Source organism: Festucalex cinctus, chromosome 2 (genome assembly GCF_051991245.1).
Source record: "Festucalex cinctus isolate MCC-2025b chromosome 2, RoL_Fcin_1.0, whole genome shotgun sequence".
Classification (NCBI taxonomy): domain Eukaryota; kingdom Metazoa; phylum Chordata; class Actinopteri; order Syngnathiformes; family Syngnathidae; genus Festucalex; species Festucalex cinctus.
Window position 1 is genome coordinate 40,475,199 of NC_135412.1, and position 27,209 is coordinate 40,502,407.

Below are 27,209 nucleotides of genomic sequence, written 5' to 3' on the forward strand. Positions count from 1 at the left end.
TCCGCAGGACCGCCTGTTTGTCCCTGACCCTGTCCGTTCCCAGGTTCTACAGTGGGCTCACTCCTCGCGACTTACCTGCCACCCGGGAATCCGCAGGACGCTGACCTTCCTCCGCCAAAATTTTTGGTGGCCCACGATGGAGGAGGACACCCGCTCGTTCGTCTCGGCATGCACGGTATGTGCCCAGAACAAAACCTCCTCCAAACCTAGCTCTGGCCTGCTCCACCCGCTTCCTATTCCCAAACGCCCGTGGTCCCACATTGCCCTGGACTTTGTTACCGGACTTCCGCCGTCAAGAGGTAACACAGTAGTTCTCACCATTGTTGACAGGTTTTCCAAAGCAGCCCACTTTCTTGCTCTTCCCAAGCTCCCAACTGCCAAGGAAACCGCTGACCAGTTAGTCCAACATGTCTTCCGTCTACATGGCATCCCTTCTGACATTGTGTCGGACAGGGGGCCCCAGTTCACTTCACAGGTCTGGAGGGCCTTTTGTGCTGCATTAGGCATTGGCCTGAGCCTCTCGTCCGGTTACCATCCACAAACTAATGGTCAATGTGAACGTACCAATCAGCAACTGGAGACCACCCTCCGCTGCATCTCACAGTCCCATCCCGCTTCATGGAGCACTCAGCTCGCTTGGGTAGAGTACGCCCATAATTCCCTACCCAACGCCTCCTCAGGTATGTCCCCTTTTCAGTGTTCTCTGGGCTACCAACCACCACTGTTTCCCTCTCAGGTCCCTGACCTCTCCGTTCCATCTGTGCAAAGCCACATGCGCCTATGCTCCAGGGTCTGGAGGCAAGCCCGCTTCACCTTACTCCGGTCATCTGCCAGGACACAGGTTCACGCCAACCGTCGCCGCATTCCTGCACCTTCCTATGCTGTCGGCCAGAAGGTGTGGCTCAGTACGAGGAACCTCCCGCTAAAGGCGGAATCCAAGAAGCTGTCCCCTCGTTTCATCGGCCCCTTTGAGATTGCGGCTGTGATCAATCCCTGTGCTGTGCGTCTCAAGATCCCAACCTCTCTCCGTGTTCACCCCACTTTTCATGTCTCTCAGATAAAACCTGTTTCATCTAGCCCTCTGTCCCCACCTGTGCCGCCACCGCCAGCTCCTCTCATGATTGATGGACATCCCGCCTACACGGTACGCCGCCTCCTGGACGTTCGTCGCCGCGGTCGCGGCCTCCAGTATTTAGTAGACTGGGAGGGTTACGGACCAGAGGAGCGCAGCTGGATCCCTGCTCGCCAGGTCCTGTGCAAGTCGCTGATCCGCGACTTCCATCGTGCCCATCCTGGTCGCCTGGGCCGTTCTGCACCTGGTGGTGCTCGTGGGGGAGGGGGTACTGTCAGGCCTGCGGGCCCAGCCCGCTGAGTGTGCGTGTGTCTTCCAGGTGTGGTGCATTGGAGTCAAAGCAGCAGGTGTGTCCAGTTAATCAGCAGCCTACTTAAGCCAGCCTCTGACTCCACCACACCGCCAGATCGTCACAACTCCTGAACGAGTTTGTACATCCAGCTAGACCTTGAAATCGACTTTTACTTACCTTTCCTGACTCGCATTTCTGTCCTCCTTTTCAGCCTGTCGTCCTGCCCGCAGACCCTGACCTTGACACACGCCTCGCCTACCAGAACCAGCCCCCAGCACCCAACGGACTGCAACCACTTTCTGGCCGTCCACTATTGCAATAAAACTTTGCCAACTCATTCCTTTTGTTTTTCTGCATTTGGGTCCCCACCCCGCACCGGAACCGTGACATGACCTTTGTATGAACTTTATGGTTACGCAAGCTCATGTGTACCTTCCTGCTCATAAATCTTGCGGACAAGACATTTTTATGGCCTGCACCTGGTCTTGGCGAGCTCACTCACGTGTAGCACGTGTAGCTCACGTGTTCGGAAAACCCCTATCTCACAGAATGCCTTCAAGGCCAGCCAGAGCACACGTGATCGGAAAACCCCTACATATGTCTGCTGGGTCAAAAGAAAGGAAAATGTGTCAGAGCAGGTTTGGGTCAAACCAGGTGGCCTTTTACAGGGATGGGGGCATGAATCGACATAGATAACTAAAATTATATACTTCAATAGACAGTTCTTATTAGGGGTGTGAATTGCCTAGTACCTGACGATTCGATTCGTATCACGATTCACAGGTCACGATTCGATTCGATACCGATTAATCCCGATACGAATTTATAAGTCGATTGTTGCGATTTTTTTTCATTCAAATTTAGAAAATACTAATCAGTAAGCTTGTAGAGTGTAAGATTTATATGAAAATGTATTATTTATTTATCTGAAATTTCAGTCTTATAGAGGTTGTAATCTGTTTCGTTTGAACAGCATTAAAATAAAATATTAAGGCTTAATGTTCCGTTCATATAACATTCTTCCATGCTCAAGGTGTGAATCCTAACCCGAAGTCAGACGTTTTGTTGAATATTTTTCCATTAAAAATGGAAGTTTAAAAATCGATTCACACACACACACACACACACACACAAAAAGGCAATGTTGATAAGACGTTGAATCGGTAAGACTACCGAATGAACAATTCTGAGCTCTAAAAACAAAAAACAAAAAAACAAAAAAACAAAAAAAAAACAAAAAAAAAAACGTTTTTTTTTTTTTATTGAATCGATTCGAGAATCGCGCGATGTAGTATCGCGATATATCGCCGAATCGATTTTTTTTTTTAACGCCCCTAGTTCTTATATAGGCAGATTTGAGTTATGGGGCTTCCTTCTACATAAAAAAGGCATGGCAGGTTCAATACTTATTCAATTAAAGACTCTAAATCAGGGGTGTCAAACATAAGGCCCGCGGGCCGGATCAGGCCCGCAAAGGGGTTTAATCCGGCCCGCGAGATAATTTTGTAAAGTTAAAAAAAATAAAATAAATTGTAATTACTAATTAATCAGCCAACCACGATCAAAATATATAAAAGTTGTAACTTCACAAGCAGTCCTCAGATGAGCAATGCAACTTGTATGGGAGAATCGTCCTGGATGTCATTATTTTACACACAAGTTAAAGTTGCGGTTTGTTTTATTATTATTATTATTATTATTATTATTTTATTTTATTTTATTTTATTTTTTTTAATCATAGACCAACAAACGTGTTAAATACGACACAAATTCAATTACTGGTAACACAAACAGATATGACAAGCATTAGCGTCTTTATAACGTCATTAACTGTGCCATGCGATGCATTCTGGGAACAATATATATGCACAACAGGTAGATGTAACACGTCCAGAATTCAGTGTTGCCACGTTCCATTTGCATTTGTATTATTTTTTGGGACAATATGATTACAGTTGAGCTCCGTAATTTAGGGCTGGCACAAAAACAGCAAAAATCTGCATATAATTGACAGCAATCATTTTTAAGTTATATACCGTTATTTTATTGATGTGGCCCACTTGTTAACATATTTTCCTCCATGTGGCCCCTGAGCAAACATGAGTTTGACACCCCTGCTCTAAATTGTCCATTGGTGTGCATGCGAGTGGTTGTTTATCTATAATGTGCCCTGCTGACGACCAGTTCAGGGACCAGGCCTACCCCGCCTCTCACCCAATGTCAATGGGGATCAGTGGCGTGCACAGACATTTTCGGGGGCAAGTGCTCTGGGGGGAAAAAAGGGCACTTTTTGCGCAAATGGAATAACTAGTAAATAAATAGACCAATTAGTAACCAGACAGCCCAAGGGGCTGAGAATGAATAATACTGACAGTTGTCATTACAAGAAGGCAAAAGGGTATTTCTCACAGGCAAGTGACAATTCCAAACATCCGGGCATTTCTGATATTTCCACTATCCATCCATCCATCCATTTTCTTGACCGCTTACTCCTCACAAGGGTCGCGGGGGGTGCTGGCGCCTATCTCAGATGGCTCTGGGCAGTAGGCGGGGGACACCCTGGACTGGTTGCCAACCAATCGCAGGGCACACAGAGACGAACAACCATCCACACTCACAAGCACACCTAGGGACAATTCGGAGCACCCAATTAACCTGCTATGCATGTCTTTGGAATGTGGGAGGAGACCGGAGTACCCGGAGAAGACCCACGCGGGCACGGGGAGAACATGCAAACTCCACCCAGGAAGGCCGGAGCCTGGACTCGAACCGGAGTCCTCAGAAGTGGGAGGCGGAGTCCAATGCTTTTCAATGCATGGATCACAGAGAGCTTCCTTTCACCGTCATGAGTCTCACTATGTGGTGGTTATCACGTTATCTATTATTGAATAACATATAGCGTTTTAAACTAGCTAATTATGTGGCCATTCGGCTAATTTATGCTCATTTGTTTGTGCTGTATGAGACATGCTACTTCACAATAAAATGATTATAGGTAAGGAACAGAGGGCAAACAACCAATACAATTTCACTGGATTCATAATAAGTTACCTGGCTGGTGGAGGAGCAGGGGAAGGAGATGCATGCGTGCGTGCGTTTGTGTCTGTCCCACTGCGACCAATGGTGGCTAGCGGTCACGTGACAAAGGGGAGAGAGAGAGAGAGAGAGAGAGAGAGAGAGAGAGAGAGAGAGAGTCGGACGGTGCTGACCCCACCAACCATACACACGCACACGCGATTAATCATGTAGCTTTTCTAAGATTGTGTCAGCACTAGGTGCGTTTCCATTACCGTCAGTTTTGCGCAAAAGGCATGTTTCGCAAAAGTAAGCTGGTAATGGAAACACCGGATTTTCGAAAAAACTCTCAAATATCGCAAAAAAGTTTTTGCGCTCTCATGAGGTGGTTTTTGAGACGTATCGAAAAAGAAGTATTTCGCAAAGGGTAATGGAAACACTTTTTGCGCATTAGTAGTCATGTGACACCCGCCCGGTCACGGAGGAAAGGAATGTAACACGTTGTTTATGTGTATTTTTATTAAACTTGCAATTACTATTTGTTTTGAGAATTATTAATTTCGGGTTTGTATTTTAGTTGTACATGCTGAAGTGATTTGTATCGGCTACTGCATGTCATGAGCATAAAAGAGAGAGAGGTATAATCAAGCGAGACTCCTTCGAAAAGTTGAAGGAGAGGAGAGCTTGAAATCCTGTCCTGCCATGTCTGGTTAATATAGCAGAAAACATAAGAAACTTTTAACAATTTGTAACCCGCCTTTTACCCAGCTTCTGCATGGGAACAACAACATTTTAGGATTACAGGAAGCAGGAAGTACGGTGCCACTCGCTTTCGTGTCAGAACTGCTTGCCGACTGCCGAGGGACACACAGAACAGCACCAACACTAAATGCCCGAAACCGCCCGATGACGATGAGGGGTGAGTGTTTTTAAAGTAATATAACTATACCGGGCGTCAGTCTTCCGTAAACATCATGAGCACCTCCTACAGAACAGCGAGGTCTCGCGAGACGGGACATTCCGAGAATTGCGCCTCAGAAGCGAAACTCTCTTGAATGGAAACGCCGACAATTCGAAATTGTACTTTATCGAAATAGTACAATATCGCTTTTATTTTTGCGAAAAAGGGTAATGGAAACGCACCTGTCCTCAGTAAAGTGTTTATTTAAAAAAAAAAAAAAAAAAAAAAAAACGACCTTTCCAAAGGGCACTTTAATTAGGCAGGGGGACAAGGGTGTAAGCACCACTAGGGGTCTACCTGTGCACGCCTATGATGGGGATAGGCTCTCTCTGGTTCACCCGCAATCATAATGAGATCACAGACACTTTAGAAAAGTAATTTATTTAAGTTATTTATTTTGCCAAACAAGTAAAGTTCAATATAATCAAATGTTCAACTTAATTGGTATCTGTTACTGCTGCAGACTACAAAATCACTTAAACATGATAATTTAATGGAATCAAATCAAGGAAATCAAGTCATCCCGTCTCATGAATTGCCTTATATGATGGTAGGTCAAATAAAAGTAAAGCAGATTATGAAATCCCCCATGTCTGACAAAGCCTTCTGTTCCATACTTCTGGTATCCAAAGTGTCTATATGTGTGGCATGTTGTCTCCTTTCACCACAACACTGATGGAGCTCTTGATGTTCTTCAGTTTGTTACTGTCAAAACTGACCAGCAACACACTAGAGCCAGCCTTGGTAGGAGTGAACACGGCGGTGGCTGCGGCTTCCCGTCTGGGGCCCACACGTCTGATCCTGTGAGAAGAACACAAGAAGATTAAGCCATCCATTTTCTATAGCACCTACCATAATGAGGATCAGAAAATGGAGCCTATCCCAGTTGACTTTGGACAAAAGTCGGGCTGGTCAACAGTCAATCACAAGACATCAAATGCTGTTGCTCTTTAAAATCCCCAGCCTACCCATTTGTTTCTCCCTTCAATGTACTTCACATGCAGTGTTGCCACAGTTACCTTGAAAAAGTAACTTAGTTACTTTACTGATTACTTGGTTTTAAAAGTAACTAAATTGTGTTACTGATTACTTGATTTTAAAAGTAACTAAGTTAGATTAAAAGTTACTTTTTTAGTTACTTTCAGCAGCTGCCGATAACACCATCTCAACATAAAAATAATGCGGTAGAAACGGAGTTCCAAATACTTTATTGAAAGTGCATTTTTAACATGAAAATAAAGGGTTTTTTAATGAAAAACAAAATAGGCAGTCTCTTTTGACTTCTTGTAAATACTTTTTATAAAACAAAAAATAAAAATCTATCCAGGTTGAAAATGAAAATCCCCTTAATTCCTCTATTGTTTGTTCCGCTATTCCAGTGTGTACACTTGAGTCGACTCTTGCATGCTGAAAACTAGGGGTGGGAATCTCTGAAATGAGGCCGATTCGATATGTATCTCGATACACAGGTTGCGATTCGATTGAAAAACGATTATCTTTCAGAACAGAATGGTTCGATAAGTTTGGGATCGATACAATTTTCGATTCGATACGATTCATTTCAATATTCACAACTTATAGTGACATTTGTTGCTTGTAAACATTAATCTTAAAACACCACAAATTTTTACAGTATCTACAAATGTGAACAACAACAAATATGTCTTCTATATTTTTATATTTTGAATCAATTATTTAAATATACCGCAACAAAGGGCTGGGCGATATGACTGAAAAATGTATCAGTTAAAATATTTATTAGTAGTTATTGACAGTTATAATTGTTTTTTTTTGTGTGTGTTTTTTTCTCTTCAAAATAAGGATCAGGAAAACAAAAGGTTGATAATTTAATGTTAAATATAAATATTTAACCTTTAGACAGACACCAACACAATTAAACAGAATATGTGCACATTGTGAAGTATTTCAGAAACATAAATTTAAGACATGAAATAAACCTACCGTCCAGCCAAAAGAAATATGAAGCCACCTTATGGAACAATAAATCTATCAAACACATTTTAACCACTTAATATATGCAAAAATATTTCCAAAAGTTAATTTCCCTTTTTAATCAACAATTTTTGTTTTTCTTTTGCCATCACATTCATTTTTGGTTAATGTATGACATCTTTTTTGTTTTTTTTTATCTGAGACACGATGACCACAGAATCACTACTGTTTATATTTTGTTTTTTTGGGCTGTCGTTCATTTTGAGTTTGATGACGTAATCGCGGGCACGTCTCAGTTCTCCGATCTGCTTCTCATGCTAGTTGTAGACATTGACAGGGTGCCACAAACTGAGAAATGAGATACTTGCAGTGTGCTTTTAGCATAGCTGGTGTGTTAGCTGTGGGACATACCTGTGTCGTTTGAATCCATGCATTGGATCGTCACGGGAGTTATTCTTTTTGGCTCGCGCGCGTACCAACGCCGACCCGGGACATACAAGTGCACCGAGAGGACTCGATAGCAATGGGAAATACCGAGATGTACGGCACCGGCTTCTGCTAACTGTCTCCACTGTTGCATGTTGTCACTCGTGCGCGCGCGCGCCATGTCGCGAGCACGGCGTTGACGGTAGGCTCCCCCCCAAGGTGCGTAACGTCTCTCCATTATGTTTACAACAACCGGGGAATGAAGCGTCTCTGAGCGCTACTTTGCTAGCTCTCTGTAAACACGGAAGTAGCTTGAATAGTGATGCTACTGAAATGTAAATAAAACAAGTAGAGCACGGCGCAGAACTCTTGCTATTGTTATGAAAACCATAAAGCCTCACTCGCAACCGATTCACAGCAACGCGATATCCGGTCCACTACTGAAAACGTGACTTGTCTGACGTCACTCCCCCTGGGAGAGGGCGGAGACGACCTCATCCCATAATGCTTCACGGACCAGGATGGAAATAAATTATTTCATTTTTTTTTACCACTTTTATGGTCCATAATGTACACTTTTTTTGTTGCGTTGTGTGCCTGTTGGTTAATAAAACTAGTAGTAAAAGTATCATCACTTTTGTTTTGAATGTGCAAACCATTCACGACCAGACCATGGCTGAATTCAGTGTGGTGATCAATGACTTCCGCCTCAACTTCATAGTTAGCGGCAGTTGTTTGTGACTGTTACAACAGTGAGATATTTTGCCTTCTTCATGAAAATGTGGAGTAACGCATTAAATCTCTGGACAGTAACTTTAATCAGACTACTTTGTAGAATACAGTAACTTTAATCAGACTACTTTGTAGAATAAAGTAACGCGTTAGAGTTAGACTAATAGTTACTTTGGAAAGCATAGTAGTTCTTTGGAAAGCAAGTTTTTTTGTGTAACGTGTTACTGGCAACACTGTTCACATGAATGTTCTTGTAAAGTGTGAACAGTAAGCCAATACATACTTGATTATTATGGGCTTGCCATCAACGAGGCCAGCCCCCACAATGGTGAAGCTGCAATCGTAGAGCGCCTCCGGCAACGGGTTTCGCATGGTCAGCCTCACCGACACTGCTCGCTTCACCTTGGCTTCTCCTAGCAGCTGCACAGACACAAGATATTACGTCTGTAAGCATTCTTTATCCTTTTATGTTTTGACAAAAGAATGTCAGAGACCTTTTATTCAGACACATGGACACTGTTTGAAACTTTGTCCCATATCATATTTCAACATTGTACCTTGATTTCTACAGGTGGTTCATCCAGCACAATAGTCTTCTCAGCCTTGTGGTAGTCGCTGTTTTGCTTGTCGATGGTGATGGCTGACAGCTGAATGAGTCGATCGGATGTGATCACCGATCCATAAGTGGCGTACTCCAGCTTAAGGTACAGTCGTCTCTCTAAAAAAACATCATCAGCCAAATTGTCATCTACAATTAATTCAAATATAGATGACTACTGTGTGTGTGTGTATATGTATATATATATATATATATATATATATATATATATATATATATATATATATATATATATATATATATATATATATATATATATATATATATATATATATATATATATATATATATAGAATATGAAAAGTCCTTCTTTGATGCCAGTATAATATTATTTGAATGACTGGGGCACTAATAAGCAATTTTCCACAGTGTGTGTACATTGTGGTGATTGAGGAGTTGTCACCTTCACCAGCGGGAACCTCCACCCTGTCCGAGGCGAATCCACAGCTCCCTCCTCGCCCGCCGTTGTAACCCACAGATTTGGCAAAGAAGAGGAGCGTACACTTCTTTGTCACCATGCAATTGTTGGTGAGGATGGCGTACACCTCAAAATCCGAACCCACAATCATATTTTCTGCCAGCTTGATCTTCAGTAAGAAAAAAGGACAACAATCACATTCTTCAGTGAGCACTGCATGCGTTTGGATCATGGTAGGAAGCCGATTAGAAATTCCAGTTGTTTGGCTAACCTTGAGATGGAGGCCCGGTTCCTCTCCTCGCTGTTGCAGCTTGTTGTGATGCTGCGCCTTCTCGTATACCTCCCGCTCCTCCTTGGAACCTGAAGCATCAGGTGAAAGAATTTGTAGTAGACGACGTTGCTGCTCATCAAAGCTGATTTGAAGAGACACGGATGATGTTTGTTAACCTTCAGGATATTTGTACTCATCTGTGATGTCGTGTCTCTCGTCTGAGCCAACAGCTTTGGTGCTGATGAAGCGTCCGACGGATTTCGTCGATCCTCTGAACTTGACAAACTCTCCGTTTGACAGACGCACCAAGTCCACCACGTCGGCATTGACCTGATGCAACAGCCAGATAGGTACACTGTCATTTTTTCCTTCCTAAACTCCAACTGCGAACCTAATTTGGTAGGTGAGGTTAATGCATGCTCACAAATCATATATGAGTGGAATTAAATTAAATCTTAACCACTCACATGCGATTTAAAAAAAAAAATTGGTTCAATGGTACAACTGGTGTTCATCCATGTTTGTTGCGTCATCACTAATCCAACTCACCTCAGCAAAAATGAAAGGAGCATCATATTTTTTGGTGAGCTCTCCTTCCTTAATGGCTCGTAGTGCAGCTGGTCCACAACAGTAAACATCTGACAACATACACAAGTTGAACTCAGGGGGATTCATGTGTTCATTCAGACATTCGTATATGACGAGTGTTGTATTTGTGTTTCAATTGGGTGTAAATGTGTGATTACAAGTAGGCAAAGTACACCCACGACGTCTAACGTGATCCACAACAACAGCTGTATTCATGATTCTGCCTTTACAAAGATAATAAACTAAACTTACATAACGTTTCTTATTGTTACCATTATTATTGTACATTATTCTGAGAACTGATAATAAAATGTCAAGAAAAATAGGGCAATATAATATTGTAAAGGCAAATTTTTGGTACAGCTCTGGATGGCATTAGATTGTTTAGGTGTACCTAATGTTGTGGCCGCTATATGAAAAATCAAGTTCACCGTCACTCTTCTCCTGTGGAGTCGGATCACTGGTTTGCCAACCGTCAAACTCCTTGCCCAAATCTGGACGGGTCATCCAGCTGTCCACCCAAACATGGAAGTTCCTGCAAAGAGGAGTTGACAATCATAGTTAATATTGAGCATCATGATGATGGCTGGACGTACTCACCAAACTGAATCCCCATCTGAAAGACTTTCCCCATCCTCATTGTAAAAGTTTTCTATGATCAGGTTGGCGTTGCTGTCGTGAGCCGAACCAAAGTTGGTCACCACCCGACAAGGAATGCCCAGGGCGCGAGACACTGGGGGAAGCAGGTAAACATTGAATACTGTACTGGCTTTACTGTATTTGTGCGTTTAAGAAATATATATTTATTCCTCCAAAAAATGAGGACATGATTGTCATTTTAATATTTAAAATAACATGGTATTCAAAAAGGTTCACAGATCGCAAGTAATCAATATTGCTGCTTTTCCTTCAGTTATAGGGACCACATTGAAAGTGAGCGAACAGAAATGCTTTGTGCGACTGTTACTGTACTTCGGGTAACAGTCAGTGATTGATCAAGATTGATGAAAATGATTTGCAAGATTTTACTGATCCTCTCACTACCTGTGCAGCCGACAGCAGCAAATACCCAACACTGTCCGAAGCGAACCGGTCCGCTCTCCGCCCACTGGAGCAGGATGTCCCCGGTGCCGACCCAGCGGCCGGGATGAACGCCTCCGCTAAAGTCATGCCACTCTCCCACCAGCACTCCGTTGTCGTCATTACTGTTGATCTGAAGGCGACAAATGTGAGTGTGAATTCTTGTTTGCCTGCGATCTAAGTCTGCTGGGACAGGCGCCAGTTCACCTGCGACCCTAATGACGATAAGTATGGATGCTGTATTGGCTCATGAAACTGAAATTGGTCTTTGTCCTTCCATTTTCTAAATTGCGTACATCATACTGATAACTTATTTGTGTTGGTATTATAATGCGTCGTAACAATGAATTGCTCTGCCAGCCCAGTTAAAATGGATTTTTGACATCTATAGTCGTCAATGGCACTGAATGAGTAAAAAGCTCCTTCCTTGGCCTTACTACCTACCATGGCGCTGAGGACCCGGGTCACATAGATAGGATTTTTCCTGGCCGAGCAGTCCTGATCGGCGTCCGTCACAAATTTGGGGTTGTCGTCCAGGATTTTCAGACAGATGTCTAGAATTCCAGCTTCAAACTGCACACGCAGCAAATGCAACGATCGTCAATAACATGATTGATTGATTGATGTTTTTTCTTGAGTACACACACCTGTCCGAAGTTCCACGGCGTGCCTTTGATGCGTTTGTGCGTGCCTCTGTAGATCTGCCCATGCTGCGCCAAAACATACTCTTGCCTCTTGGACTCACCGTGCATGTAAACGGCGTCATCTGCGGGAGCAAAAAAATTTATATATACATACATACATACATATGTGTGTATATATATATATATATATATATATATATATATATATATATATATATATGTATATATATATATATATATATATATATATATATATATATATATATGTATATATATATATATATATATATATGTATATATATATATATATATATGTATATATATATATATGTATATATATATATATATATATATATATATGTATATATATATATATATATATATATATGTATATATATATATATATATATATATATATATATGTATATATATATATATATATATATATGTATATATATATATATGTATATATATATATATATATATATATATATATATATATGTATATATATATATATATATATATATGTATATATATATATATGTATATATATATATATATATATATATGTATATATATATATATATATATATATATGTATATATATATATATGTATATATATATATATATATATATATGTATATATATATATATATATATATATATGTATATATATATATATATATATATATATATGTATGTATATATATATATATATATATATATATATATATATATATGTATGTATATATATATATATATATATATATATATATATATATATATATATATATATATATATATGTATATATATATGTATATATATATATATATATGTATATATATATATATATGTTATATATATATATGTCATATATGTTATATATGACTGATTTTGCGAGGCCCACAGAATATTGTGTTCCATTGCTATAAAAACATGGAACCTATCAAAAGAAAGATTAAAGTCTCTTCTTTCATCAGGAAAAAAAACTATGTTTCTATCTGTTCCCGTTTTGCAGCAATTAGCATTAGAATATAGCTAACTTTAATCAATTTTCACAACGCTATTTAGAATTTTGAGTAATTGAGCTTTTTTTCCAACATGGCCCTGGTTAATCGCCTTTGCTCTGCTGCCACCTGCTGGCCGTTTGTGTAATAACTACCATTTCTGCAACCGTTCTTTGCAGTTGAGAAGGTGCATCAAAGCCTTCTGTATGCTCCAGCATAGGGCTGGGCGATAAATCGAATTAATTCGATCAATTCGTCCATTTAAAGCACCACGATGTGAAAATGAGCTAAATCGTGAAATCGAGGTGCTTATAAACAAATATACATCCCCCTCCGGCTCGCGTCTGCTTACGCTCGTTGTTTTGGGGTCCTTTGTTTGGTGGCTGGGCGGCACGGTAGTCGAGTGGTTAGCACGTCCGCTTCCCAGTTCTGAGGTCTCCGGTTCGAGTCCAGGCTCGGACTTTCCTGGGTGGAGTTTGCATGTTTACTCCGGTCTCCTCCCACATTCCAAAGACATGCATGGCAGGTTAATTGGGCGCTCCGAATTGTCCCTAGGTGTGCGTGTGAGTGTGGATGGTTGTTCGTCTCTGTGTGCCCTGCGATTGGTTGGCAACCAGTCCAGGGTGTCCCCCGCCTACTGCCCAGAGCCAGCTGAGATAGGCGCCAGCAGCCCCCGCGACCCTTGTGAGGAATAAGCGGTCAAGAAAATGGATGGATGGATGGATGGATGTTTGGTGGCTGGCGCGCTTGCTGATGATGTCACCCTACTATAGCAAAGCTGCGGTATGAGACGTCATCGGAAGGCGCACAGGACGGTCAGGAGCCCGCGACAGCCGTGCAGGCATTTCACACATTCCCGCCTGTTTTTTTTGTGTGTTTTTTCCCCACTCACTCACACACACACGGCGACGCGAACCCGCACTACCCGGACCGAAGGCAAGTGACACCAAGGCAAGTGACATTATGTTCCACACCTCCACTGGAGCCCCCCATCAGCGCCTGTTTGCTAACTCTATGCTACCACTCGCGTACATTATGTTTGCTGCAGAAGACGAAGAGTTGCTGTCTTCATGCGGTATCGTAATTTGGTAAATAGCACATGTCGAATTGCACGTGAACGTCCCCTCATGTCGTATTTTCTACTGGAGAACTGGGAATTTATTTTCATACCCGAGTTTCCGAGCTGAGTGAACTTTTCAAGTTTCAACACGGCGGAAAGCGCACAAGGATTTGTGAATGGTAAGAAATATTAACACTTATAAAGGGCGCTAATGTCTGCTAGCACAGAAGGCTGTTTTAGAATCTACACAATTCCGTAAATGACACAATTTTGCTATAACAACAAAATCACATGAACAGAACTCGGTTGTAATTAAGAGTTTCCGAGTGGTAACGTCCATCTTTCCCATAGCACGTGAAGGCAGGATTGAGGGACTCGTGTTTACGTCTATTTTATGGAATTGGAGAGTGACGTAGAGCAAACTACAAGCGTGTGCAAGGTTTGCCGAACAGCTGTAAAACAAAGAGTAAGTAGCAGCAGAACTAACCTCTTCCAGCACTTGCACCAAATGCATCCGAAAGAATTTGAGCTTGAGTTGAGCTTGTCTTTTGCCAGATTCAGTTGACAGTCTAGGTTTTTTTTTTTTTTTTTTTTTTTTTGAGAGGAATTTGAGTTTAATTACAATCAAAGGTGGTGCTGATTATTATAAGCTGTTGATCTTGAAGTTCTGTTATATACAAATGTTATTGTGAGTTGAGCTGTTTTGTAACATTTAAGTTGAACAAAAGGCTATGAGTAGCTTTTTTTATACAAACTATGTGGCATTTAGGTTATGCAAAAACTAAAAGTTTTTTTTTTTTTTTTTGCATAAGCTATTTATGGCATTTAAGTTGCGCAAAAGCTGTGAGTAGATTTTTTTTTTTGCCCAGCTATGTGGCATTTAAGTTAAGACATGATATTTATTTGCACAAGCTATGTATGTTAAATTTACGTTAAAACTGATTCAAAATCAGTGTATGTTATTGTTTGAAAATTTTGCACAAGTTTTATTTTTGGACAAATCAAACCTTGTTTATTATTTTTTAAAACCATTTTTTTTTATTATTATTATTATTTTTTTTTTATTTGTATTTTTTTATTATTATTTCTTTTTTATTAAAATCGCTTAAAATCGGAATCGTCTAGAATGTCAGAAAAAAATCGAGATTTTATTTTTTGGCCATATTGCCCAGCCCTACTCCGGCATAAAAAAAAAGTAAAAAACATATTTTTTTAAAATGTTTCAAGTGTCCCAAAGACGTTTGGGAGCAAAAGAGTATATATGTATATGTGTGTGTGTTCCCCCCCTCCCCCAAACATGAAGACAAACAAAAAGGGACTGACTTGGACACCAAGCGTTAAAGAGCAAAGTGAATTGCCCTAAGGTGGTCTTCTGCCCGTGGTGGTCTAGTGTCAGCGAGTAGAGCCCAATGGGGGCGTTGGGGGAGGACATTATAGTGACGGAGACTTTGTTGCCAGCGGGATCATGAGTGGCGGAGGCGCTCCACTCGGTGTCCACTGTGGAGTCGCTGAGCGGGAAGGAAACCTTGGTGTCTGATTCTCTTTTGGGCAGCCGACCTGCAGGCTCAACATATAAAATCTAAATCAAGATACACGCATGCACAACATGTCTTCCGGCAGTGGTGGGTGGGTTTCGCTTTCTGACCGGTGTGAACAATGAAGCCGGCGTCGTGCGCTTTGAGTGTCTTGCTGCCGGGTCTCAAGTGGACAAAGATGGTGAAGTTTTGTCCCCGTCGGACGATCAGACGCTGGTCAGCAAACAGATCCGTGTGATGGCTGCTTTTGTTGCCGTCGATATTCAGGTCACAGCACTCGATAGCTAAAACTGACACCAACACATGACAACAACTTATAGTCACGCTACTTTTTCTCAACTATGTAAAGTAACTGATGATGGATTGCGTAGCAGAATGACAAAACACACAGGCAACATCAGGGGAAAAAGTGGAACAAGAAGTGAAAGAGGCTGTAGTAAATGTTTGAAAAAGCATTTCAAACGCAACAGTCTGGGGTTGCAGGCGCCATGCATTTAGTGCAACTTCGGTTGTGCCACCAAACATGACACTAATGTCTGTTCTAATCAGTTTGCTCACTTGGAAATACCATGGGCTGGTTGAGTGGTTAGCACGTCCGCCTCCCAGTTCTGAGGACTCCGGTTCGAGTCCAGGCTTTGGCCTTCCTGGGTGGAGTTTGCATGTTCTCCCCGTGCCCGCGTGGGTCTTCTCCGGGTACTCCGGTCTCCTCCCACATTCCAAAGACATGCATGGCAGGTTAATTGGGCGCTCCGAATTGTCCCTAGGTGTGCGTGTGCGTGTGGATGGTTGTTCGTCTCTGTGTGCGCTGCGATTGGCTGGCAACCAGTCCGGGGTGTCCCCTGCCTACTGCCCAGAGCCAGCAGAGATAGGCGCCAGCACCCCCCGCGACCCTTGTGAGGAATAAACGGCCAAGAAAATGGATGGATGGAAATACCATCAAATGAAAAGATGTCATTTTCAACTTTTTCTTTCAATCTGAAACCCAAATGTCTTCATTAGTATACCACAAAAACAGCATATTTCACTTTTAAAAGTGCCACTTTTCTATCACCAAATTGTAGGGATGCTACTAATTATTGTCACAATAATTGATTAGTTTGTTGATGAATTGGGTTAAAAGAAACCCTTTGAATTCCATCCTTTTATCCAAAAACGGAACATTATTTAGAATTCACAAAGTAATTAGGATTGACTTACTGGTTATGTTGAAAATCAGCAAAATATATTCATCATTATTTAACAAAGTACACTCTAAAGAGAGAATTGTAGAACCAACTTAAGTTGTAAGAGAGAATTGTTGACACATTGAATTGCTTCAAGTGGTAACGCACAATTGATTAAAGTTAATCCAAGTTAATATATTAAAGGGATACTTTACTTATTTAGCAATTTTTGGCAGTCAAACATTAAAGGGATCGTTGGGATTTTTCGACATGAATCTCAATTTCATCCTCACCTCCGGTGTGTGCGATCAGCACTGACTTACCCCTGACAGCGTTCTGTGACACGGGTTCTGGTCTGGTGTTGGACGAGAGGAAAATAGTCCAGCAAGTTGGCTGTGGTCACGGAAATAAAGCGTTTTTCTTCTAAAAACAATTTGTGTTCAAAATAGTGATACATTTGCATCACAATACTCTTTCCTGAAAAAAGTCAGACGCTATTACCGCCTGCCACTACTTTTCTGTTCGTTCGTATCACTGCGCGTCGCTCTGTAGACGGCGAATTGACGCACTGCAGCCAGCTAGCTGATCCTTCCGCCTTCGAAAAGACAAACAACTTCTAGCGGAAGGATCAGCTGGCAGCATTATAAGGCGCACCTTCAATGAATGACATATTTTCAAACTTTTTCCATATATAAGGTGCACCACATTATAAGGCGCATAGAGTAGAAGCTACTGCAGTGGCTGGGGTTGCATTAAGCGTATAATAGATCGGAGTGGTGAGATCCGGTCCTCGAGGGCCGCAGTCCTGCAGGTTTTGGATATTTCCCTTCTTCAACACAGCTGATTCATAATCAGCTCATCAGCAAGCTCGGCAGAAGCCTGATAACGAGCCTGTTAATTGGAATCAGCTGCACTTCCAGTAGGGAAATCTGTAAAACCTGCAGGACTCCGGCCCTCGAGGACCTCAGTTTGCCACTCCTACAAACTGGATGGAGCTGTGCTAAAGGGAATCTGAACAAAACAGATGAGTCAGTCAATATTTATGAGCGGTAATTGAATACAAACCGGCATTCTGACAACTTTGTTCACTCCCAAAACAAGTTACCGGTAGTGCAGTCACAATATGGTTCCGTATTAACAATATAACAATAACTCAATATTGTTCAAACGTTACTATCCATATCTACAATATTTCCCAGCCTTGTTCAGGTGTGGTACTACCGTTCTAACTGCTGTTACTTCGGTGATGCCCCCTGACTATGGTAGCCGTACTTAACCAATATTGAGCCACATGTAAGGCGCACCTGATTAAAAGGCGCACTGTCGGTTTTTGAGAAAATTAAAGGCCTTTAGGTGCGCCTCATAGTGCAGAAAATACGGTAATTCAATCGTGTGTTACCACTTGAAGCAATTCAATGAAGTTGGTCAACAATTCTTTTTTTTTAAGAGTGTATAAGCAGATGTTTGCAAATATTTTATTTTGATTCAACACATAGATAATCTGAAATTTGACTATATTTACTGCTGAGGCTAAAATTCAGACAATTTAGGTAAATTGAAATTGTATAAGGTCTCTAAATGATTACGTGGTTATCAAAAATAATTATTGATTAATTTGATAGATGATTGGTGCAGCTGTCAGTCAATGAATCGTTGCGTCTAAGCACAACTTTATTCTTGCAACATTACATTTATTTTTCCCTCCACATAAGATCACAAATAACTTTCTATTCGAAAACGTCATGTTTTTCATGAAATATCCTCCGCATTTCTTGAATCAAATGTTTGGAAACACAACACAATTTCTCGATACTCATAGAAACAAAGGAAAACGTATTTTGATACACATATTGTTTGTGACTGTTTGTCTCTCAGTATTATCTTTTGACATTTTCTGATGCATGATATGCACAATAGTTGACATGTAAATACGCGTCTCAGCATTTCGATAACACACAAAATGACATTGCTCAAAAGTGCATCCTTTTTTTTCTTTTTTTTTTTTTACATACACAAACCCTTCTATTAGCATCCACTATCTTGAGAGTAAAGCGTCTCTCAGCATTCCCACAAATATTAATTGATGCCTGTTTCCCAAAATAAACTACAGAGCGACTGTACTGTCCCTACTGTCAAATAAATCACCATAAGTAACAAGTTAAACCATGCTTCCTTTTAGCTTACCTTGACTCATGATTGCAGCGACACGCAAGGTGTGCACGTGTGATGTGCCTGAAGCAAAGTGACAGCTCCTGCCTGGTCCCGGTTGAGTATTTGAAGCCAAGTGAAACCAGAGTGGGCTGTTCACATTTGACCTCATCTGCTCATAATTCTGTTTTTAGTTGGAAGGCCACACGGGCTTGGATGGATTCCTCTTTCTGTTTCTCTTTTGGAGGGACATTTGCTTTCTACCAAAGACCATTTGACATGTTTTTTTGTTTAGTTTTTTTGACATTTTTACTATCATATTAAATAATAATAGTGGTAAATGAAAAAGTCAGGATTGTTAGTTGTTCTTCATTTTGTCATGTATGTTTTTCACTATTTACTCGGGGTGTGCTCAGAAAATCGATACGGCAATATATCGTTGCTCGTTAACTTTAAATAGGCAGTTCACGTTTGCCTTTGCAGCTTGCATTGTACCTAAAAAATAAAAACCAGCAGCTTCTTTGAAGTTAATTGCCTTCAATTAATGCAAAAATAGCTCATCAGTGATTGGACACTGTGTCTTGCTAAGAAAAATTAAAGCAGAGGAAGAATATCAACATTTATTTACTTATAAACTTAACATGGCACGTGTCTCATTGTACCAATTTTTCTATATTTTGATTAAAAAAACAAAATAAAATGTGTTGCATGAAAAAAATGCTGTTTTTATTTCCCCAAATATTTCAATTAAGCAAATTTTAAAGCTGTAATTTTAATACTTTGATATTTTTGCTCATATCGGCTCATGCCTATTAATAAATTTTCCCGGTGTGTCTGTGAAAAATGCTCCCTGCTCTGCAGTGCGTGCACATTTAGACCAGGCATGCCACTTGGTGGTAAACCAGAAGAGCTACTAACAAAAACATTTTTGTCAGTCAGCATAATAAACATATCCTTTAGGTATACATATGACTGTTATTATAAAACGCAAGTAAATTAATGTAAAATATCGGGATACATATCTCCTTGAAGATCATGTATTGGGATACATATGTATCGCGATACCTATCGTATCGTGATATGTATCGTATCGTGAGGTTGGCGACAATACCCAGTCGTACTATTTACACAAAGTGATGGCATGACATTTATTTGTAGTATATGTATTATTCATGAAAGACAAATCACATCTAAGAAATCAACACATTCTGCTAACAGCGCACGTACAGATTTATTGGTACCAAAACATCAACAAGTGACATGACTGCACATAAAACAACACTGACTTAACTTGTGTAAACACCTTCAGAAAGAAAATATGACTTAAGAAAGTTAGCATTTTCACAGGAAATATCAACAGTGACCAATACGTGTTTGAACAGACAATTACAAAAAATAAAAAATCGTAGTGACATTTTTTATTTTTTTTTGTCATTTCAATGTCCATTGTCTTGTATCTGCATTGAGTGACGCAGCATCTCAAATCCCCATGTTGTGGTATTCCCGTTTGTAAATAACACACACACAAATGACATCAAATACAACACAGGCATATCATGAAAAAATCAATCAATCAATCAATCAACGATCAACCCCTATCCAGCCTGTTTTCCATGTCTCCCTCCTCCAACGTAACTGAATCCAATGATCATCTCACCAGCAAGCTATGCAGAAGCTTGATAACGATCCTGATCATGAATCAGGTGTGTTGGTGGAGCGAAACATGTAAAACAGGCTGGATAGAGGCTCTCACAGACCAGACTCGGTCACCCCTGTGCTATAGCATAACTTTTGGCTTAAGCGAGTCATAAACTGAGGCTACATTGCTGCTGTACAAATTCAACTTGTAAACTGAGGATCCCCTGCTACAGAACAAATATATTTTACAAGTCATTTTGTCTGATGTGACATGTATTTGACCATCAACGTTAAAATAACATATAAACCATAAAACACAAATGAATTTATTCCAAACATTTTAGCTTGTCCATTTGTAGTTTTACATCTTGTTTTGTATTGTACAGTGAGGTTAAAACCTCAAACAACCACGCCACTAAATTTTGACATGTGTCTGTGGTCATATGATATCCAAAGGTTACATGGAAAGAACTGAGTGATAAATAATAATAATAATAATAAAAGAATGAGCAGGTGTAGCAGAGGACAGCAGACGGACGATGAGGCGCAGACGTCTGCAAAAAGAACAACACATGAGACCACAAAAAGAAGAAACAAAACAAATGTGTAAATCTCGGGTCACATCACATGACTACAAATGCCACGACCAACACAATACATCCTGTGGGGCATCCGCTTTGAATGAGACTGAATCTTGTGGGAAAGGAAGTCATAACTTCATAAGTATTACACACAATCCAAACAAAAATGAACAACAAAGTTGAAGAAAAGGTACCATGCCACATTAACAGAAATGTTTTATAATCATTGATGTAATTTTATCGAGTTTGCAAGATAATTTGGGTTAGAAATGAGAAGGATGCGCTTTTTCAACATATGCCGGTGATTTGGAGTGAAAAGATTCAATGAAATAATCTTTGCACCTCAGTAGCAAATCACTCTTCAATGGAAATACCTACAGGTCTTCATTGAAATAGTAGAAATATCGCTTTTATTTTGATGTTGGTTTTGCACAATGACAAGCCTCGATCATTGTATATCATTAAAAAAAAAATAAAAAAAAAATCCATCACCGTAGCCACCATGTTTCTAACCACTTCAGGCCGAAGCAGTCGAATAGACAAGAGTTGAATCAGGCTTTAGCCCCGCCCACTAACTTTGACACAGGCAAGTTTGACATATAAAATAAATTCATGCAACATATGTATATATATATATATATATATATATATATATATATATATATATATATAAATAAATATATATATATATATATATATATACATATAAATATATATATATATATATATACATATAAATATATATATATATATATATATATATATATATATATACATATAAATATATATATATATATATATACATATAAATATATATATATATATATATATATATATATATATATATATATATATATATATATATATATATATATATATATATATATATATATATATATATATATATATATATATATATATATATATATATGGCTGAAAGGAGGCGGGTTCAGGGAAAAACTCGAGGTTCATTGTGAAACATCTGCTACCGACCAGGTTAAGTTCATAGACACTGTTACTACGGTAACTGACCGAGAGCTTAAATGACCTCTTTTTATGAAACAGGCTAGACTTCCCTCTTATCCTCTGGTTTTAGTTACCTCCCTTTCTGAAACGGAACACGCAGTTTCCCACATTTCAGGGTTTCTTGATCCAGAGTTCTCACTAAACCTGCTTTGTGAAATACACCCGAGTTCCACCCAATATGTCCTTCAACCCGTCCCAATTAACACTTCAATCAATTCACTTACATTACTCTGTATTTTAGCACACACAAATATGGGACCTCTGTTTTGCACATAAAAATGCAGATTTTTTTTTTTTAAAGTACGATTATATTGCAGAAACCAAATACCAGGCTTACCTTGTCCCAGGAATTCAGTTTAAACCTCTGTTGATTTTCCTATCGGGATTTCTCCCTATAATGCAAAAACAGATATTTGTAACAAGGGAATGAAATCCAAGCAGCGCTGAAGATGTTATGTGCAGAGGTTGGATCCCAAAGCGCAGACACAAATAAGATTTTAACTATTTATTCACATCGAGAGGCGTGGAACAAACTTGACTAGACGAGAAACTAGACGTTGCACAGAGGTAACAGAAGTAATAACCTGACAAAAACACACACTTCTCAGAGAGGCTTATATAGACAGCGAATCAATCTGATTCGTCGTGGCTGGACATGTAGGTAACAGAACTGACATGGAATTACTTGATTGGCTGTTGACTAGATAAAGAGATTAAAGATTCCTGACATCACATAGCGTCTTACCAGTTGAAACTAGATGCTGGTTACATCAGTTCAAAACAGACACCTTAACCTCACGGTCGTGTCACAAACATAACCCTTGCATGACCCTAGTCATAACCCTTGTATGACCCTAGTCATAAGAGTAAGCATAACCCTTGCATGACCCTAGTCATGACAGTATAAGCATAACCCTTGCATGACCCTAGTCATAACATAAGAGGCCTCATAATTTGTCAAAGTAAGACAAGAGGAATTTTGCAGTAAATAATGGAGGATAGCTTCAGGGGAAAAAAATAAATCAATAGACGAATCTCAGAATGAATGCACAAATACACAGCAGTTCACTGTACCATGTACCTGAGCATGAAGCAGATGTGGAGGACTGAGGGAGCCCAGCGAGGACGGGGAGTCCACAACCTCCCCGCCCAGGGCCGACAGACAACTGCGCTCCGAGTCGCTCAAGAACACGTTGGTGCTCTCCTCGGATGAATCTGCCGTGTCGGCTAAGTCTGAAATATAAAACAAGTCTTAAGCTCAAGTTTGTAAAATTCTAAAAGTGCAGTTTTAAATCTCTGAGGTGGTTGATGTCAAACATACTGGACGGACGATGGTTTGCCTTCCAGCGTTCACAGTCGTGATGATGAAGTACAAAGTGACGAGCGTTGACCTCGTTGTCTGGTACGCCGTCGGGGGCGAGGCCAGCGGCCGGGTGTCCAAGGTAGCCGGTGGGCGACAGCGAGCCGCGACCTGACGATGAAGACAATTGGCTGAGGGTGGTGGAGGCGGAGCCGATGGAGTGCGGTCGGGCGTGTGAACAGCACGCCACAGGGACTGACAACACACACGCATACAGCAGCTCAGTCACTTGGAGATAAAGTAGTTTGCAGTTAAAATATCATGTGAAGATTTCTTTTCACAATTTATAGCAGTTGCCAGGCATTTTTCATGCCTCTGACATACTTTTGGTCAAAATATTGGAAGGATCAAGTAAAACAGCAACACTTTTCACACTTGAAATTAGCTCATTTTGGAGGGCGGCCCTGTCTCATGCAAGTGAGTGACTGTAGCCCCCGCCTCATACACTTTCTGGGCCAATGGCGAGGCCGCTTTTCATAACCATGGAAACCAGAGGTGTATGGAGGACCAAAATAAAAAAATAAAAGAGAGAAAAAAATAAAAATAACTATATATATATATATATATATATATATATATATATATATATATATATATATATATATATATATATATATATATAATTAAACAATTACATACAAAAATAAATTGAAATAAAATTATAAATGTGGAAATAAATATAAAAAATAATAGATTTAAATATGAGGGCTGGGTTTGAAAAAATCGAATAATTAATATAGAATCAATTTTCTTTTTAAAACCTGTTAGCGATTCATTAAACCACGAGTTGAATATTTTAATATCTCATTTTCCCATAAATTCACAAGAAAATTAAATTGTAATGGCCATTTTTTTAATCTTACAGTTTTCTTGAAATGTACTTGTCACATGAATTTAAAAGTATTTTCTTACATTTATGAAAAACTTAACTTATTGCACTTCAAAACAATTCTGAATTGTCTTAATTTCTATTTCTATTTCTATTATTATTAATTTGAATTAGAATTCTGAAAACATTTCCATCTCATCTTTGTTGATATCAATGTTTGTGTAACACTTGATTATAACACGTTACTTTCATTAATAAATGAAATCATTTAACCAGCTACTGCCGTCCCAAAATTTTATTTGGAATTTAATGTTTGTAGGGTTTGTATTATGTCCTTGAAATTCAAGAAGAATTTATGTTCAACAATATCGTATTGAATTTAAGTGAATTGAATCAAATCGAAAAACTCAAACTGAACTCTTGTGAATTGAAATCACGTTTGAGGAAATTACAATCAATACCCAGTCCTATTAAATATCAATAATTTAAAACTATAAAAAGAATACAAAAATAAGATTAAAAATATAAAATGAATGGAATGGAAATAAATATAAAAATAAATACATAAAAATTTATTTAAATATCAATCATTTAAAAATAAAAATGATCTACTTTCATATTTATTTCATGCTGCAGACAATGAATGATGAGGGGGCGGTCCCATGTGTTTCTCCTGGTTGCAAAATGGAGGAAAGTAATAATTAAAAAATAGAACCCCAAAAGACTTTGGCCCACCGGGCATCTGTCCATCTGCCATATGGCCAAGTCGGAAGCGGCCTCAGACCGACAATGAGTTTGACGCTACTGGTATCTACTTGGTCACCAAAAATACTGAGTCCAAATTTACTAACGTATTCTTGAATGGGGCCTGCTAGCCTGTCAACAAAAGTATTTTTTTTTTCTGTTACTTGTTCAATTATTTTAAGGTACAATTAGTACTTATTGTGACTTTAATTGTCCCAAATACCTCGACCATTCCTTCCATCAATATTTTCAGATGACTTAGGACCAGCATCATGGACAGCTAAGAGAAAGACCTTCCGTGCCTGGTGGTGACTACAACAAATGTTCTGTATGCAGTACGTTCGTGTGTCTTACCTCTGCCAGGTAGGATGCCACTGACGTCCCGGTCGCAGATGGCACCTTCGCTGGGTTGAATGTCCAAGAATGATTTGTGGCCAAGTCCCATAAACACTCGCTCCTGGAGTCTTAGTTCTGCAACATCGTCAGCAACCGTCAGTACGGACAGTAGAGAACAACAGACTGAGCGATCAAGATGGATAGATACAAGAAAAGATGGGCAGATTGATAGCAGATTGGATGGACATTTTACCTCTACTCTGATTGGCCTGATCCCAAAGAATCTTCTCCAGGTCGGCGGTCCAGACTTTCTTCAGCTCCACGCTGCTGGCCTTCAGAGTGTAGGTGTCCTTGCTCTTCCTCCTGCGGAACCAGATTTCAAAGCTCAAGCCGCTCACGCCGGCGTCATGGGTCATCCCGATGTCACTGGTCTGGGCGGAAGACACAAAAGGGACACCTTAGTGTACTGTATTTGATGATAGGAACAAGTAGGAAGTAGGTGATCCAAACCTTAAAGGACTGTTTGTAGGCATAAACTTCATTTCCAACGTCAGTCTTCTTGGTCTTGCTGAAGAGAATGAGATGCTCAAAGAGGAAGACGCGGCGGAGGCATTTCTTCTTCCGAAATAAAACGGTGAAGTCATCCTGCCGAATGAGCTGACCTTGCTCGTTTAAGTTCACCTGCCAGCAAAGAATAGAAAGACTGGCTAATTCAACCAACACCACCTTGTTTACAAGTGTTTCCCTGCTTACACTTTTTTGTGTGCGTTTAAAGCTCATGACCGTAGAATATTCAATTTCGAATCGCTACTGCCACCTGCTGACGTAAAATAAAACTGCACATACCCTTCTTCACATACAACGTACACGCGATGTCACATCCGCAGACAAGCGCGGGAAATTCAAACCCGAATCCAGTCTGAAAACGATTGGCCAGAGGTTTGCAGCAGGACCCATTGTGAACAGTTAAGGTGTTAATCTACTAATTGCAAGACATTTCAGTTACAGATGGTCACATAAAAAGGCTACTGTAAAGATATTTTTGGAAAAACAGTTCCATATTGCAGCTTCAAATGTGTTTAAAAAGAGTTTAAATGTGTTAAATTAGGGGTTTCAATTAATCGCATCACTTCAATAGTTAACTCACGATTAATCAAATTTTATATCTGTTTTGAATGTACAATCAAATGTTCAATAAAATATTTTTTGTCCACGTTTTCATACTCTTAACATAAAAGTGGAAAAAAAAGTTTACACTAATAGAAATATAGCTGCATCTTTTAGTCATTGATACAGTAATTTCATAATTCATAAAATTGAGTTAAAATTAACTCATTTGCTCCCAATAACTTATAAATGTTTGGTTTTTAAAAAAAAATGTTTTGTGTCGCAAAGACGTATTTATACGTTTTTTTATTTTATTTTATTTTTTATGCTACAGTATACAGAAGGCTTTGATGCAGCCTCTCAACTGCAAAGAACGGTTGCAGAAATGGTAGTTACACAAACGGCCAGCAGGTGGCAGCAGAGCAAAGGAGATCAACCAGGGCCATGTTGAAAAAAAGCTCAATTACTCACAATTTTAAATAGATTTGTGAAAATTGATGAAAGTTAACTATATTCTAATGGTAATTGCTGCAAAACAGAAACAGACAGAAACTTTTTTTTTCCTGATGAAAGAAGAGACTTTAATCGTTCTTTTTATAGG

General features: G+C 39.7%; 2 protein-coding genes and 1 long non-coding RNA gene across 5 annotated transcripts in view; 1 reads left to right on the forward strand and 2 right to left on the reverse strand.

Moving 5' to 3' along the window:
• Positions 1–4,738: 4,738 nt before the first annotated feature.
• Positions 4,739–11,465, forward strand: LOC144014817 (uncharacterized). The gene is made up of 6 exons (XR_013282577.1): positions 4,739–5,298; positions 9,023–9,155; positions 9,440–9,598; positions 9,990–10,109; positions 11,010–11,093; positions 11,400–11,465. It is a non-coding gene; the product is annotated as an uncharacterized LOC144014817 (long non-coding RNA).
• LOC144014812 (protein-glutamine gamma-glutamyltransferase 2-like) lies at positions 5,706–19,066 on the reverse strand. The gene is made up of 15 exons (XM_077515109.1): positions 19,024–19,066; positions 15,787–15,966; positions 15,465–15,698; positions 12,075–12,193; positions 11,872–12,000; positions 11,392–11,560; positions 10,948–11,080; positions 10,779–10,882; positions 10,309–10,397; positions 9,936–10,089; positions 9,760–9,848; positions 9,474–9,657; positions 9,009–9,169; positions 8,735–8,871; positions 5,706–6,141 (listed from the first exon to the last, which is right to left on the reverse strand). Exons 1-15 carry the CDS (start codon positions 19,031–19,033, stop codon positions 5,976–5,978), a joined length of 2,058 nt encoding a protein of 685 aa, XP_077371235.1. The 5' UTR covers positions 19,034–19,066; the 3' UTR covers positions 5,706–5,975.
• A 1,133-nt stretch (positions 19,067–20,199) lies between these two features.
• The window catches only part of LOC144014818 (pleckstrin homology domain-containing family G member 4B-like), a 36,760-nt gene continuing 29,750 nt past the window's right edge, over positions 20,200–27,209 (reverse strand). For 2 of the 3 annotated variants that reach the window (XM_077515115.1, XM_077515114.1), the window contains 7 exons: positions 26,012–26,182; positions 25,755–25,932; positions 25,520–25,636; positions 23,554–23,787; positions 23,314–23,465; positions 22,570–22,624; positions 20,200–21,179 (listed from right to left, as the gene is read on the reverse strand). In XM_077515115.1, coding sequence (XP_077371241.1) covers positions 22,589–22,624; positions 23,314–23,465; positions 23,554–23,787; positions 25,520–25,636; positions 25,755–25,932; positions 26,012–26,182 — 888 coding nt within the window. In that variant the 3' untranslated portion in view covers positions 20,200–21,179; positions 22,570–22,588. The remainder of the gene's footprint in view (positions 21,180–22,569; positions 22,625–23,313; positions 23,466–23,553; positions 23,788–25,519; positions 25,637–25,754; positions 25,933–26,011; positions 26,183–27,209) is intronic. The other variant, XM_077515116.1, reaches the window with a different exon arrangement.